This window comes from Coenobita brevimanus, chromosome 69 (assembly GCF_032717465.1).
Source record: "Coenobita brevimanus isolate Jiangsu-jjx chromosome 69, ASM3271746v2, whole genome shotgun sequence".
Classification (NCBI taxonomy): domain Eukaryota; kingdom Metazoa; phylum Arthropoda; class Malacostraca; order Decapoda; family Coenobitidae; genus Coenobita; species Coenobita brevimanus.
The window spans coordinates 15,990,951-16,008,813 of NC_137022.1; the positions used below are offsets into that span (position 1 = coordinate 15,990,951).

General features: G+C 41.7%; 1 protein-coding gene across 1 annotated transcript in view; it reads left to right on the forward strand.

The window, feature by feature from the left end:
• Positions 1–17,863, forward strand: part of LOC145406141 (nephrin-like) — a 199,006-nt gene that overhangs the window by 10,666 nt on the left and 170,477 nt on the right. The window contains exons 2-3 of the mRNA XM_080277339.1: positions 5,405–5,534; positions 10,581–10,686. Of these exons, the coding sequence (XP_080133465.1) occupies positions 5,405–5,534; positions 10,581–10,686 (236 nt within the window). The remainder of the gene's footprint in view (positions 1–5,404; positions 5,535–10,580; positions 10,687–17,863) is intronic.

A 17,863-nucleotide genomic window follows, 5' to 3' on the forward strand; every position in this document is an offset into this window, starting at 1 on the left:
TGAAGAAAGTTAAATCGGGGAAAGTCCCAGGAATTGATGGAGTGTGTGGTGAAATGCTGAAGCATGGGGGAGAGATAGTAGTAGAATGGATGTGGAAGATGTGCAGATTGGCCTGGAAGGAAGGTAGAGTCCCGGAGGATTGGAAGTCAGGTATAATTATTCCCTTGTACAAAGGAAAAAGGGAAAAAGAAGTGTGTGGTAATCATAGGAGCATTTGTTTTCTTAATATAATAGGAAAAATGTATGGTAGGATACTTATTGACAGAGTTAGAGAAAGAACAGAGAAATTAGTTGGAGAAGAACAGGGAGGCTTTAGGAAGGGAAGAGGTTGTGTAGATCAGATATTCATTCTTAGATCTTTAGTGGAAAAGTTTCTTGAGGAGGGAAAGAAGTTGTATGCGGCTTCCATGGATTTGGAGAAAGCATATGACAGGGTGGATAGAGAAGGATTGTGGAAAGTGTTAAGAATATATGGAGTAGATGGGAAGTTGTTGAATGCCGTGAAGAGTATGTACGATGGTGCGAAGGCTGCAGTGCGTGTGGATGGTGAACTAAGTGAATTTTTCTCTTTGAAAGTTGGGTTGAAACAGGGATGTGTCATGTCTCCATGGTTGTTCAATCTGTACATGGATGGGGTAATAAAAGAGGTACAAGGTAGGGTAGTAGATGTTGGAGTGGCCCTGGTGAGAGAGGATGTGTTTGGAAACTCCCTGTACTGTTGTTTGCAGATGATACTGTGTTGTTGAGTGAAGACGAAGGGGAGCTGCAAGGCTTGGTGGATGAGTCTGGGAGAGTGTGTAAGAAACGGAATCTAAAGATGACTGTAGGGAAGAGTAAAGTGATGGTCTTTGAGAGAGGTGAAGTCAGTGAATGTACAGCGAGGTTGGATGTTGAGGAATTGGAAAATGTGAGTACGTTTAAGTACTTGGGTAGTGTGATGAGTAAGGATGGAGGTTTGGAGGGTGAAGTGCTTGAAAGGGTACAGCAGGGAAGAAAGGTTGCTGGTTCTTTGAAAGCAGTGATAAGAAACAGGGAAGTGAGCATGGAAGTGAAAAAGTTACTACATGACAGTATTGTGATACCAACTCTAATGTACGGAAGTGAAGCTTGGACGTTGTTGGAAGGACACAGGTCAAGAGTGAGAGCAGTGGAAATGAGTTATTTAAGAGGAGCCTGTGGAGTCACATGGAGAGACAGGCTGACGAATGAGGATATAAAGGAACGTTGTGGTGTTGATGTGGATGTGATAGGAAGCGTTATGAGGAACACACTGAGGTGGTTTGGCCATGTGGAGAGGATGGAGGGTGAAAGACTGACGAAGAGAGTGTATGTGAGTGAGGTGGAGGGGGGAAGAGGGAGGTGGAGGCCGAGGATGAGATGGAGGGACGGGGTGGAGAGGTATATGAGAGAGGGGTGTGTGAGTTGGGAGCAGGGCAGTGAAATGGCGGGGGACAGAGCGACTTGGAGGCGATTTGTTTGTGGCCACCCCAAACGGGATTGAGGCGTCTGGCAATATATATATATATATATATATATATATATATATATATATATATATATATATATATATATATATATATATATATATATATATATAGATAGATAGATAGATAGATAGATAGATATAATTATGTACTGGGCTACAGTTGATTTTAAATTGATAATTTTGTATTGCCCGAAAATAATGTTAAAAATATCCTAATGGCCCTTAATAGGATAAAGGTTCTCACCCCTAGTCTATTTGATTGACCTGTGCAGCTGAGATGCATGGGCTGAGCAGGGCGTGTTTGAATCGCGGCTGCTGATTGGCCGCCGATGATTTAAATCTACACCTCTTCTTGTTTTAAAACATATATAATTATATTTTTAAACTGCCTTCAATACTAGCTGCCAGATTAAATATGGAACAATATCTGAAGCTGAAGAGCTCAAAATCTGCTTTAAAAGTTTACTGTCATCAAAGAAAATTAAAGTTGATTATAAAGTTTCATACAACGATGAGTGACGTTTGAAATAAATTATCCACCCACGGTGTACATCCACGTCTGCACGTTGCACCGCATCCACGCTCGGTATACACCTACATCCGCATGTTGCGCTATAATATCCACCCACGGTGTACACCTATGTCCGCATGTTGCACAACAATACATACCTGCATTTACTTCAATGACATCGGCGGCCAATCAGCAGCCGCATATCAAACACACCCTACTTGCCGCATGCATCTCAGCTGCACAGGTCATTCAAATAGACTACAGTATTTTCTCACCTAATCCAGCGACAGCAAAGCCAAACTTGATTTTGAAAAGAATTACATCTCTATGTACTTACGGTACTTACCTCAGTGTGTCTGCTGTTTACAATCTGTTTTCATATCCACAAATTTCGGGAGGAACTCGCTTGTTTTCGTCACCTCCTGAGACAGATTTGAAAACAGTTGGGCAAAAATATCGAATCCAATCGGAGGCATTATTTTCGAGTGTCGGTCAAGCATTTGTATTCTATAAAACTGCCAGTTTCATGGTGTAGGTTCAGGAGACCACTGAAGTCGACATGTTTTATCTGGATCACTTCGCCATGGCATATTTGTTCCAACATTGTTACAGTCTCTATTTTTTAAAATCTCATCATGAGAATGGGAGAGAAGTATTTCTTGTAATGAAAGAGGTGGATAGTCTCCTCTGGTCGAATTATTCAAGTGACATACAAGGATGTTTACATTATTTCTCCATTGTATTTTTTCACTGCCAGGGCCCTGTTAGGTTTATCTGATTCACGTTCACAAAATAGCTTAAGATTATGGCAGCATGCAGTCTTTAGCTATTTACAGAAGTCTTGAGTAGTTATGTACACAACATAAGGTAATCAGTCTAGTTAGATCTTACAGGATGAAGGTGGTGGTGTCAACAAGCATCCCGTCCTCCTTGACGGCTTAAACTTGTAAACATTGGTGGTTTTTGAGAAGTAAAATGGTATAAATATAAATCCCTTATACTCTGGACACACCACTCTTCATATACAAAGCTTGGGACCTTTATGCACCTGCAGTTGATATGCTCAGCACTGATACCCGACGTAATATAAATAATTTTAAGAACAAGAAGCGGTGCCATGGCGCAGCAAACCCTTTCCCGGGGGGAGGCGGTGGCTCAATCGGTAGAGAGGTGGCCTGCAGTCCCATCGGACCCAGGTTCGAATCCCGGCTGGGGCAGGGAACAGTTTAAGGATTTGAATTTCATTAATTCAGGCTTTACTGATCTACCAGAAGACCCGTCGACATGTCGTAAAAATACCCCCGCTAATACCAATACACCAGTCCTGTATGAGACAGCCCTAGCATGTATTCAATATGGACGGTGGGTGTTAGCGCCGAGGTGGTGACATGTAGAGGTGTATGGTATGTAGGAGGACTGCTGGGCCTTGATAGCAGGCTGTGAAGCCTATGCCCAGAGTCGGACACATTAAAAAAAAAAAAAAAAAAAAAAATCATTTTAATGCTGACGTATAAACACAACAGGATATCTAGCCTAAGATGTCACATATCTAATTTGAGGTACATCGGGTGAAAAATGAAGATTTTATGCCCTGAGGGGTGACCCCCTGATGTAATGAGGCATGTTATAGGATGCAGATTTGAAAGATGCACTTTTAGGTTTTGGTTTCATATCGATATGACGAATTTGAAACGAGTTATAGCGCAAAAACGATTATTTTACTTTTTTTTTTTTTTTTTTTTTTTTTTTTGGCCCTACAGCCTGGGCCTTGGCCCGGTTTGGCTCAAAATTTAGTCAGATCATGAGGTCATAGCCCATCATCCCTGTAACTGTAGTCAAAATCGCGCCAGTAGTTTTCGCGTAAAGTTGTTAACAGACAGACAGGCAGACAGACAGACAGACAAACAAACAAACAGACAAACCGAGGGAAAACAATACCTGTCCTCGCCCCGGAGGGGCTCGAGGAAGGATGAAAATTTGGGAACCCCCTCACAGGTGTTTAGCCTGGTACGCTCCTGTAGCAGTAGCGGTGGTAGTGGTAGTGATATTGATAATTATAGCAGTAGGACTAGTGGTAATGACATTAATAGTTGCGGTGGTAGTGACGGAAATAATATTAATAGTAGTGATAGTGATGGTGGTAGTAGTTTAGTAGTAGTAGTATTGGTAGTTGTAGTGACAGTGGTAATAGTAGTGGTAGTAGTAGTAGTGGTGGTGGTAGTAGTAGTGAGAGTGACAGTAGTAGTCGTAGTAGCAGCAGTAGTAGTATTAGAAACTGCTGTTGTTGTTGTTGCTCAGTGTACAGGAAGGTATGTAAATAGCGCCTCACTAGAAACTCACATGGCAGTATCTTGTGTGTTGTGGAGACGGCTCACTTTGCCTACCACTTGCTCTGCCTGCCACTTAGTCTGCTACCATCTGCCCTGCCTACCACCTGTTCTGCCTACTGCCTGTCCTGCCAACCAACTGTTCTGCCTACCACTTGTTCTGCGTACTGCCTGTCCTGCCTACGACCCATTCTTCCTACCACCTGCCTTTTCTACCACCTTCTTCAGTCTGTCGCCAGTTCTGCCTACTACCTCCCCTGCCTACCACCTCCCTTGACTACCACCTGCCCTGCCTGCCACCTGCCAATGCCTACCACACGTTCTGCCTACCATTTAGGCTGCCTGCCATTTATTCTGTCTACCAGCTGTCCAGCCTACCACCTACCCTCCCTACTACCTGTCCTGCCTGCCACCTGTCTTGCTACCACTTGTTCTGCCTACTGCCTGTTCTGCCTACCATCTGTCCTGTCTACTACCTTTTCTGCATACCACCTGCCCTCCCTGCTACCTGTTGTTCCTGCTACCAGTTCTGCCTGCCACAAGTTCTGCCTACCACCTTTCATGCTTACCACCTGTCCTGTCTACCACCTGTCCTGTTTGTCCTGCCCATCATATGTCCTGCTTCCACCTGTCTTGCCCATATAATGCCCTGCCTATCTCCTGTCATGCATACCACCTGCCCTGGTCACCACCTATCCTGTTTGTCCTGCTACCACCTATCCCGTCTACCATCTGTTCTGCCTACCATCTCTCCTGCCTACCACCTATCCTGCTACCACCTGCCCTACATATCACCTATATTGCCTAGCTCCTGCCCTGCTTACCATATCCTTCCTACCACCTATCCTGCCTATCACCACCTGCTCTGCCTTCAACCTGTCCTACCCTGCCTACCATCTGTCCTACCCTGCTTACCACCCACCCTGCCTACCACTTGCCCTGCCTACCATCTGTGTTTACTACCTGTCCTGCCTACCACCTGCCCTGCCTACCACCGGTCCTGCTTACCACCTGTCCTGCCTACCACTGGTCCTGCCTACAAACTTGCCCTGCCTAACACTTATCTTTTTCTCCCTACAGCCACCACCACTGTGTCCCGTATCACCCTGGCAGGACACACAGCCCATCTGCCCTGCGAGCTGCCCCTCCCAGGAGACCGACCCAGCCTTATCCTGTGGTACAAAGACGATTCCACCAAGCCATTTTATAGGTGAGAACACAACTACCCTTTTTACTATTACCCTCTTTACTATTATTTTTACTATTACCCCTTTTACAATTACCTTTTTAGTACTGTCCCCTTTACTAATATCCTTTCTACTATTACCTTTTTTACAATTACCCTTTTACTACTACCCATTATACTGTAGCTACAATTACCCATTTTACTGCTACCTTTTTTTTTTTTTTTTTTACAGTTACCCTTTCTACTACTACCCTTTTTTTTTACAACTAATGTTCTCACTACCACCTTTTCACAGGAGCCCATTTTACTACTGCCCTTTTTGCTACTACCCTTTTTAGAGCTACCTTTTCCCGTTATCAGTACGTAGAGATGTTGCTTCTTTAGCACTATTTTATCGATATTTTTACCGTAAATCCTCTAACGAACTGGCTTCAATTGTGCCTCCCCTTCACATTTTCTCCCGAAATACTCGGGCAGCTGGGAGCGCCCATGAACTCACACTGTCTCTCCCACAATGCAGAACCTCTGCTTATCAAAATTCATTTATCCCCAGAACTACTACTCTCTGGAATTCACTTCCTGAGAGTTGCTTCCCACATACATTTAATCCTCTCAATTTTAAACCCAATTGTTTTAAGTATTTTATGAATGGAGGATGCCTTTAGGCACATGGACTTATTTTTTTTCCCTTTATTTTACCTTCCTCCATTCATTATCAAAAAAAAAAAAAAAAAAACTACCCTGCTTACCCTAACTTCTACCCTAACACCATTTCCTGAGCGATTTATTTTGTTCACTACACCTTACTGTCCCATTCTGTGTTACATAAATCCTTCCAGTATCGACATACGCTGCATAACGTACAGTAGGATATTAACCACCCGTACAAAAAGAAATCCCTAAGGAAGAGGTGTTAGGGAGCTTCCTTCATCGACCAGAGTACGGGCATAGCAATCAGGAGAATCATAAGGTCGTATTCTCGCCAGCTAAGGAAGCTCCCTAACACTTCTTACTGATTTTAGGGGAGGTATGCCTGGCTAATATTATTCTGTACGTTATTTATGCAAAGTATGGCGATATTTGAAATATTATGTAACACAGACTATCACAGTAAGGTGTAATGAGCCAGATATATCACTTAGGAAGAGGTGCTAGGGAGCCTCAGAAAACATTGCCCCCAGAAACAATATTTTAAAAATTAAATTTCCGATGCTCAGTGATTTTTATAATATACTAGAAGGGGTACCCGACGTTGCCTGGGTAAAATCTGTGGTTGTTCATTACCTGGGATCCTGGATGGCCACTCCTTGTGGGAGAAGACCCTCTGGTTCCCATTTTATCCTTGGGCCCAGTTTCCCCAAGGTTATGTTTTCCATGGACCTATTTCTACAATGGACATATTTTCCCATTACCCACCCACCCTCCAACCCTGTCCACCCAGCCCACTAATCTGTCTACCCATCCGACCCGCTGTAGCTAATTATCTGGTTATTGAAGAGTATTTTTGATTCATTATAATTTTGGCCATCAGAGGAGCCACTTTACCTTATGTAATGTACATGGTTAAAAAGTTTAAATTCGCCGTAAGAAGTTACACCTGTCAGAACTGTTAAAAGAGTTTCATATGTATCTCTCTAGATTTCCATAGAAGACAGACAGACAAGCAGACAAACTCTCTCTCTCTCTCTCGTTCCAGAGACACGATACTCCACGGAAATGCCCCGCCGCATATACCTCATTATAATATGCATGTGTGTCATTAAACAACATTTTTGGTAACCGGAGGCCGATTGCACAATTTTTTTTTTTTTTTTAAACTCATTCTTCAAGTCACTTTAAGTCACCGCAATTTAGGTACGGTGATTTAATAACTGTTGCGCTGTGATGCATCGTTCAGGCTAATTAGAGGGTACAAACAAACAGATAAACAGAATGGGATTTTAGTATTATATAGATTGGTACTATTTGTATGTGTGTGTGTGTGTGTGTGTGTGAGAGAGAGAGAGAGAGAGAGAGAGAGAGAGAGAGAGAGAGAGAGAGAGAGAGTTAGAGTCATTATAGAATTAGGAAACATGATTAGTGTGTGTGTGTGTGTATGAGAGAGAGAGAGAGAGAGAGAGAGAGAGAGAGAGAGAGAGAGAGGGGTTAGAGTGGTTAAATAATTATGAAACATGGCTATTGTGTGTGTGTGTGTGTGTGTGTGTGTGTGTGTGTGAGAGAGAGAGAGAGAGAGAGAGAGAGAGAGGGGTTAGAGTGGTTAAATAATTATGAAACATGGCTATTGTGTGTGTGTGTGTGTGTGTGTGTGTGTGTGAGAGAGAGAGAGAGAGAGAGAGAGAGAGAGAGAGAGAGAGAGGGTAAGAGTTGTTATACAATTTTGAAACATGGCTGTTGTGTGTGTGTGTGTGTGTGTGTGTGTGTGTGAGAGAGAGAGAGAGAGAGAGAGAGAGAGAGAGAGAGAGAGAGAGAGAGAGAGAGAGAGAGAGGAGTCATATAATTAGTAAACGTGTGTGTGTGTGTGTGTGTGTGTGTGTGTGTGTGTGTGTGTGTGTTTGTTTGTTTGTTAGGAATGAACTCACTTGATGTTGGTGCTGTCCAAATAGGTCTGCACTGAGTAACATGTCTGATGGTTTAGTGTAACCCAGGAAATCACTAATGACGCTGGGTGGTAACCATATCTTCCAGCCCTTGAGTTCGGGAGAAAAAGTGTGCCACCCTCCATATTCCCTGCGAGATTGACAGTATAAACAGGAGAGCTTCGACCAGGATTATGATGATGATGATGATGTTGTTCGTGGTGATGATGGTGATGATGATGGTGATGATGGTGATGATTCAGATAAATATGTCTTCCATTATTATTTATCGATTTGCAAATGACATCTTGGTGCAGTAAACTTTCCAGTGATTCCCTTCAATATATCATTCTTTGTCACCGTTCTCCTTCCTTGAATTTCAATTGCAATGACATTTATGAGGGCTGGCGCAGGGGAGGGACGCCTTCACGTGGTGACACTTATATAACTGGACGGCTTAACTGCCTGGTTATACACAATTCTCTCAAATCCCTGCGTATCCCCCCAAAAGAGGATGGTGGACTGCAGGAGGAGGAGGAGGAGGAGGAGGAGGAGGAGGACAAATTTAGCTTGCAGTCCACTGGGTTCACGTTTCACATTAACGTGAGGTTATTGCTATTGCTACCACTACTACTATTTTACGGGGAAAAATTTTCCGTCGTAATTTGGAGGAGAGCAAGGAGAGGGAGACCAAGGATGAGATGGAGGGATGTAATGAAGTGATATGTGAGTGGAGGGGGAGTGAGTTGGACGGAGGGCAGCCAAATGACAAAGGACTGGGCGACTTGGAAGCGATTTGTTTGTGGCCATCCCTCACGAGATGAAAGCGTCTGACAACAGACTAATAGGTAGATGGATAATAAATGTATAAACAGGAAGATGTAGATAGATGTGGAGTATTTAATAAGACAAAAATTCCTAACCCCATTCAGCTTGGTGGATGGCCATGTGTTGTTCGACTGGAGGTTCACTTCAACTAGTAACCAAGAAGACTCATTCCTTCCGTCTGACAAAGGCTTAATTAATTCTATGTAAACACGGTAGTCTCCGAGGAAAGGAACTGATTATGGCTGTGACATGATTATGGTATATTACAATGGCACGTATAGAAGTAACAGTCCTGGTTTTTTCCCTATTGCCAGACGAATTCTTTCAGCTTACAAAGATCTCCTCGCACTGGTGGACTGTTGTTGTTAATCCCGGTCTGTCTGGTCGAGCAGTCTCGTCAACTACAGGTTAATAATTGGTTCTGTGAGGCCGTCCTACAGGTGTAGTACAGTATATACACCGTGTAAGGATACGGCGTCCCCTTGTGGTACACACTGCCTCACCAGGGTCGGACCAGGGTCCATCCTACATTGAGGTGCAGATAAATATGAGGAAGTTTGACTCCTGGGTGGACGCTGCAGATGTCTAGCCTAATATGGGTTAGACTATTCTGTACACTTGATAACCGGTAATACAGGCAATCGAAACGCCCTTCATGTTTGCAACAGGTCAACTATGAAACTGTTTTTCTGTCTGTATTTTCCTATACCTACGACCTGCAGTCGTTTATATGCAGTGTGTACAGGCATCTCGAAAAGAACGGATTTTGAATTTGACTCTCTAACTTCTTTCTTTCTTTGTTTATTTTCTGTCCAGGAGGGAACACCTCTGAGTGCTTCTGGTCTTTTTTTTTTTTTTTTTAACAGGAGATGAATAGAGGAAGAAGAAGAGGGAGAGCAAGAAGAAGATGAAGCAAAGAGATTCGTACACCAGACTGCAGATGTCCTCTGATTATAAATAATATGTAGTAATTGGACTTGAACGGCTTTAGGTTAAAGTTTGGAGGGGAACTAATCAGGGGAAGCGAGTTCCAAAGAGAAACAGTCCTAGGAATAAAGGAATTCTGGTAGAAGTTATGCTATACGGCAGTGTGACGGTCCAGTCATGAGCACTACCAGATGTCCGTCCTACCTCTTTCTGCCTGTCTGTCTACCTAACTATCTACAGCCAGAAGCCTTAAGCCCGTAAGGGGTGGCCACAAACAAATCGCGTCCAAGTCGTCCTTTCCCCTGCCATTTCGCTGCCCTCCCTCCAACTTACACCTCCTTTCTTATATACCTCTCTACTCCATCCCTTCATCTCCTCAGTCTCCTCTCCCTCCCCCCCTCCCCCCTTCCACGTCACTCACATGCACACTTAGCCTGTCATTCTCCGTCTTCTCCACATTTTTGTTTAATGCAAAGAAATAGGAACCAAAGGCCAGGAGCCTGTAAATTGTTCTCTCCAAGAACAAACAATAAAAAGATAACAGAGAACCAAATTCAAGATCCGTTCATTTCGAGATGCCTGGGCACACTGCATCTGAAAGACTGGAGATCATAGGCAGTAGGAAATATAGGCAGAGGGAGACAGTTCCAGAGTTGACCTGTTGTCATGACTGATGGATTCCAATAAAAAAAAAGGAATTATGGTGTATATCACATGAGCCATTGCATGTGTGTTGCAGTTACGATGCTCGGGAGACGGCCACGGGTCAACACAAGGTCCACGACAACAGTCTTCTTGGTCAAAGGTCACGCTTCACTCTGGAGGCGCTACACCAGAATTTCCAGGTGAGATGACCACGCATTATTTTACTCCAAACTCATAGATTTCCAGGTACACACACACACACACACACACACACACACACACACACACACACACACACACACACACACACACACGTAGTAGATATAAATAAATAAATCTATATATTACATAAAACAGATGTAATGGCAGTGAATAAGATGTTAATAATCAGGATCCCGAGAACATATTCCCTATTCCCAGACTTAGATCCAACATACCACTGTATACGAGGAATATTGAGAGAGAGAGAGAGAGAGAGAGAGAGAGAGAGAGAGAGAGAGAGAGAGAGAGAGAGAGAGAGAGAGATGATCCTGAAAATCAATCCTTCACCAGACTATATTGTTTTTACTCTAACTTGACCCAGATTTTCGTCCACCTGCAGCTTATTTCACTTACTGTAGCTCAGACGCAGATAATGACAATGCCGCAAATATACCTCCTTTTCATAGCATGTCCTCATGACTAGCATCATATTCTAGTATCTATATATTCCTACAACTCAGCATTGAAATTGGAGAAATGGTAATTTTAGGCCAAGTTAGAGAAAAAAGAGTAGAGTTGTTTTTTGACCTCATAGTACTACAGTAAGTAAGGCACTGTTATGTTAGCCTCACATGAGTCTCCTCTTCTAACGTAGATTGCGCATGGGAGAAGAGATTGCGCATGGGTGGGAAGAGGCCATGAGAGGTTACCCTATAAAAATGAGTACCGCAGAGTTATTGGCTTAAGTGTAGCAAAGTTTTACTAGAAATGTCTTCCAGGATTGAAAGTGTGTGTGTGGGGGGGGAGGGGGGGATGTAATGAAATGGGTGTAGGGGATAAAGGAATGAGCTGGAATTGTGGTGGTGGGTGGAGAGACGCCATAAGAAAGTGCCCGATAAAAATGAATATTGTAGAGATAATGGTTTGACTGCAGATAAAGTTGAAATTATCCTCCAAAAATGAAAGAGGGTGTGGGGTAGAGAAAAAGGTGTAAGGGACAAATAAAAGAGTGGAATGAACTGGAATTACGTTGACTAGTGTGTAGAGGCCATGAGAATATGCTATGTAAAAATAATGTCTATACGAATAATGATGTGTGAGCAGTTTTGGTGTATTAAAAAGTTTTCACCAGGAAGGTAATTTCGCATTCTCCCCATAACTTTGGGTATTGCAACTTTGGCAGAAAAGAAAGACCTAAAAAAACTTCATATTTAAGGGATTAGAATAGTAAAAACCTTCCTAACAACCATAATCTGTAGTAGAAGTAAAAGTAGTAGTAGTAGTAGTAGTAGTAGTAGTAATGGTAGTTTTTCTAGTAGTAGTAGTAACAGAAATGGTAGTAGCAGTAGTAGTAGTAGTGGTAGTAGTAGTAGCAGCAGCAGCAGCAGCAGTAGTAGTAGTAGTAGTAGTGAATCAATCATTTCACTTTATTTGAAAATTTAGAAAAAATACACAAATAAAAATACATCTGTCTATCTATAGCTGGGCGCCCTAACCCCGTAAGGGACAGCCACAAACAAAACAAATCGCCTCAATGTTGCCCTGTCCTCTGCTATTTCGATGCCCTCACTCCATCTTACACCCCCTCTCTCATATACACCACTCCATCCCTCCACCTCATCCTTGGTCTCTCCCCCTCTCCCCCACCCACCTCACTCACATACACTCTCGTCGTTAGTCTCTCGCTCTCCATTCTCTCCACATGGCCAACCCGACTCACTGCATTTCTCCTAACGCTTTCTAGCACATCCACATCCACACCACAACGCTCCTTTACTTCCATATTTGTCAGTCTGTCTTTCCATGTAACCCCACATGTTTCTCTCAAATAACTCATTCCCACTGTACCCACACTTGGCTTGTATTCTTCCAGCAGAGTCCTAGCTTTGCTTCCATACGTTAGTGTGGATATCAAAATACCATTTTTAACGATTTTTTTTTACTTCCATGCTCACTTTTCTATATCCAATCACTGCTCTCAATGAACCTGCAACCCTTCTTCCATGCTGTATGCTTTCAAACACTTCATTCTCTAAACCTTAAACGTTACTCATCACACTACCCAAGAGTCAGGAGTTACATACGACACAGGACCTATACCTAACCTTTTGAATGTATGAGTATTCTTTATACTTAATGGTGTGTTGCTATATGGTAGTTATTTTTTTAAGATGGTTGTTAAGTACTCGTATGTTACTGTTTGGTCTTAATAATTCTGTCAGGCTCGCTGATTCGAGGTTTCAGATTTAATTTTAGTGTTGTTTATTTAATATTAATTTTAGTTTCTCTAGAAATATACTTGTCTTGCTTTACGTTGGGTTCACTTAATAATTTGACATTTTGTTAGCTAGGATAAGGGAATTTGTTATCGATGATTCACAATATACCTATGTGTTAACTCAAATGCCTAGCTGATTGATTTGGAGAGGTGTGAAGTGAGAGATGGGGAACTGGTTGAAGGTCTCAGTTGGAAGTGGACCTGAGTGCCAGGTGCTTTGTGTGGCACGGGCAGACCTAACAGGAACATACAGCACAACTGACACCTTGAACTTTCCGTGGAAACTTGTTGTGTGACTTTTGTGCCTTGTAGCTGTTGATGCCAGATTTCATTGAACTGTGTCGTACAGCCTTTGTGTCTGGACTAATTGCTGTATAGATATCTTGGACTGTACATGTGCACATACAGCTCATGCATAAATAAGTAAAGAAAGACAAATTACGGCTCGAAGGTTTCCTTTACCTTATAATTCTAGTATCCTGTGAAAATATGACACGAAGTACTTAAATGCACTCACATTTTCCGTTTCTTCACCATCCAGCCTCACTGTTCATTCAGTGACTTCATTTCTCTCGAAGACCACAACCTAACTTTACCCTACCTTCACCTTTACAATAGATTCTGTTTCTTAAATACTTTCTCAGACTTATTCACCAAGCCTCGCAGTTCCCTATTGTCTTCACTTAACAATACAATATCATCTGTAAACAGCATAACAGGAAGTTTCCAAACGCTGCTCCCTCTCATTAGGGCTACTTCAACATCCATTGCCCAACCCTGTATCTCTTTTTATAACTCCATTCATATACAAATTGAACAACAATGGAGACACGACACATCCGTTTCAATCCAACATTGAATTTTTAAAATTTACTCTGCTCAGCATCCACATGCACTGCATACGTACATACTCTTCTCATACATTATCTTCAAGGCATTTAACGGTTTCCAAATTACTCCATATATTTTTAGTATTTTCCATATTATTTGTCTATCCACTCTGTTATATGCTTTCTCTCAATCCATGAAATCGGCATGCAACTTCTGTCTCATCTCTAGAAACTTATCCAATAAACACTTTAGGGTGAATAGCTGATCTAAACATCCACTTCTCCTGAAACCTTCCTGTTCCTCTCCAACTAATTCCTCTATTATTTCCCTAACTCTGCCAAAAAGTATCCTACCATATACTTTCCCTATTTCACAAAAACAAATGCTCCTATGATTACCGCACACTTCTTTTTCTCCCTTCCCTTCATACAGGGAAATCCTCGAGGACTCTACCTTCCACGCAGGCCAATCTGCACATCTTACATATCCATTCTTCTACTGTCTCTTCCCCGTGCTTCAGCATTTCACCACGCGCTGCATCAGTTCCTGGGGCTTTCCCCACTTCCCTTTTTTCATTGCTTCCGTTACTTCCATCCTACTGATCTCTTCCGCCCTTCTCATCTTATTCATTCTCCCAGTCATTCCCCAGCCACCTTTACTTACATTATTTCCATTCTTTATGTTTAGCATTTCCTTAAAGCGTTCTCTCCATCTGCTCACTTTTTCTCCCTTCTCCATCAGCAATCTGCCATTTTTATCTTTCACTTCCTGACTACTTTCTTTTTCACCCTGTTTAACTCTTCTTACCTCATCCAGAACATTTTCTTACATTCCCTCCAGTTTGCACTTAATTTCCTTCCAAATTCCTCATCCACACTCTTCTTACTTTTGTCTTACTAATCTTTTCACCTCTCTCTTCGCCTCTGCATACAGTGTCTCTCTATTCCGTCTCTTAACTTCCTCGATGCCACTACTTCCCATCCACTCACTGAACTCGTATGCTTAGTTCATTTGCGCCACACGTGTATACTGTATAATACTCAATAACTGTACCTAAGTATTACATACTGTCCTGTAGAATATGGCCAGATTAACTGAAATACAAGTAAACTGATATCATAACAGTGATATAATAATAGATAAAATGTGTTCGAAAACTCCTTGAGTGGTTTTAAATATTTATTTAACCAAAACCATTAGGGATAGAATGATGCGGTTTCCTGCATGTTATGCAGTACATAATAGACTTATATGAGTTACAAAAGATAAATGTGGGCTCCTTTTGTGGCCCTCAGCACAATCAACCGATGATTGATTTCTTGCCATGTGGCCCCCAGCATATCACCGGTGACCTTACGTATGGCTTCCGTTATCTGTTCACAAAGGATGTCGATGTTTGGAACAGGTGTTTTTAGACTTCATCTTTTACATAGTCCCAAAGGAAGAAATGTAAGGGGGTTACATCAGGAGACTGAGGTTGCCACGATATCGGCCCATCACGCCCAATCCATCTGCCTGGGAACTTCTTGTTGAGCAATTGGCGCAAATGTAAACTCCAGTGAACTCCATTGAACTTAACTTCACATTGAACTTTTGTAATTAATGTATTAAAACTTTGTGTACTCCATAATATGCAAAAAACAGAAAAAAGAAAAGTTTTTTCATTCATGGTTTTGTTAAAAAAATATTTAAAACAACTTAAGGACTTTATGAACAACCTGTATCTCTATCTATCTATCTATCTATCTGTCTATCCATCTATCTATCTATCTATCTATACATATACAATATATACATCTATCTATATCTATATCTATATCTATCTATCTATCTATCTATATATATATATATACACACACACACACACACACACACACACACACAGGATTCCGGGGACAGAAATGGTGAATGAATAGGATATGTTGCCCAATTCAATGGTCATACTGATGATAATTCTTCCTTTGTCCTGCTTTTCATTCCTTTCTCATATATATATATATATATATATATATATATATATATATATATATATATATATATATATATATATATATATATATATTATATTTATGTATATCTATACGTATCTATCTATCTGTCTATGTATTTGTCTATATCTTTATCTATCTATCTATCTATTTATATGTGTGTATATTGTATTTATGTATATCTATACATATCTATCTGTCTATATCTATCTATCTATCTATCTATCTATAGACACACAGGATTCCGGGGACAGGAATGGTGAATGAATACCTTGCCCAATTCACTGGTCATACTGATGATAATTCTTCCTTTGTCCTGCTTTTCATTCCTTTCTCCTGCTTCTTCCTTTGTTGTTGTAATTGTTAATATTATCATTATTAGTGTGCACCTACTACATAGGTGGAAACTACTGTTTTCGCTGGTATTATTAGTCTCCACCTACTAAATAGGTGGAAACTATTGTTTTTGCTTATATTATTTGTCTCCACCTACTACGTAGCTAGAATCTTGTCTTCGCAGGTATTATTATTATTATTCTCGCCTCAGAGTCTCGCAACGATTCCAGGAGAACCGGTAACTGCACAGGGAAACTGAAGGGCCCAGTTATGTGTCCTGGCATGGGGCATTGCGGATAGAAAAAAAAAATCCAAATTTTCCCCATGACGTCAGTGTCATTGCAAGAAAGAACACCAGACACATACATTCTTCGACACCTTTGTCAGTTCCCTTGTAGATGTTATAAAAGAAGTTACCTTAGGGCCTTCAGATCTTGTGTATATTATACATACCTTACCACATGGGGAAGCTTGTTATTTTGGCTACATAATAAGAGTAAGTAAGTAATTATTATTATTCTGGCCTCAGAGTCCAGTGACGATTCCAGGAGAATTGGATACTACCCAAGAAATCTGAAGGGCACAGGCTATGAGTCTTGGCATGTACCATTCCTGATAGAAAAGAAATCCAAATCTCCCCATGGGTGCCAAGGTCACTAAGAAACAGTAGGTGGAGACTAGTGACTGTCTGTGGACAGTTATGGAGTTCTACTTATTATTCTGGCCTCAGAGTCTCGTGACGATTCCAAGAGAACCGGAGACAGCAGGAGGAATTTGAAGGGTTCAGGTTATGTGTCAGAGCATGGGCTATTGCTGATTTAAAAAAAAAAATCCAAATCCTTATGCCCAGTGGAAAGGTAGGTCAGAAAGAGTCACATCAGTATATATGTAAGAAGAGATAAGTTGACTGTGTCTATCTGAGATTTCAGTCCGACCTGCACAAGAAACCTGAAGGGAGAACTTGGACCGATTTCCACTAACTTACTACAGAATGTATCCTACCATGATCTATGAACACTACTGAGGTGTCCTATTCTTGTCTTGGTGACCGGTAGTCTGTAACTTGCAATACTTTGGTGATAGAAACTCCGTGTACAAACAGCTAGATAAGGAGTTTATTACAAGCTCACAGTAAAATAGTCTGCCCGTCTCGGCTGGCTGCTATGAACTGATGCAATAATGCCGTCTTCAGGCGTGGGAAAGCGTACTGACCTAGCAAGTTTAGTGGGGGCATGTATGCATTGGGGGGGGGGACATATATACATCGGGGGTAGACATATTGTGGAGGGGGTACACTACTCCCCCGGGTAGCGGAGACGGTGTCTCCTGACACCGGGAGTTAAATGGTGTTTGATTATAGTAGTAAGGCAGGACCGGGAGGTGTGTACAAGGGATAAGGATGATACAGGGGCAGTAGGGGAGACATGGCCATGTTGAGGGGAGGGAATTAGAAGGATATATACATATAAGATATACAAGGATTAAGACATAATGGGAATTACACAATAATAGTTTGATACATGATAAACAAAGAGTAGATATGAGAGTTCTATTGTTGTTCTTCCTTCATATTTTTTTTTTTTTTGTATTTTCTGTAGGATACACTGGCACTCAGTAATGCATTAAAGAAATACTATCATTTTCTAGTAGGCAGAGATCTGTTCACAGGTTGGTTAATTGTCAGATGGCATTGGTAGGCACTAAATGTGAGGGCACTAAGTACGGGGAGTTTCTACGTCGTGT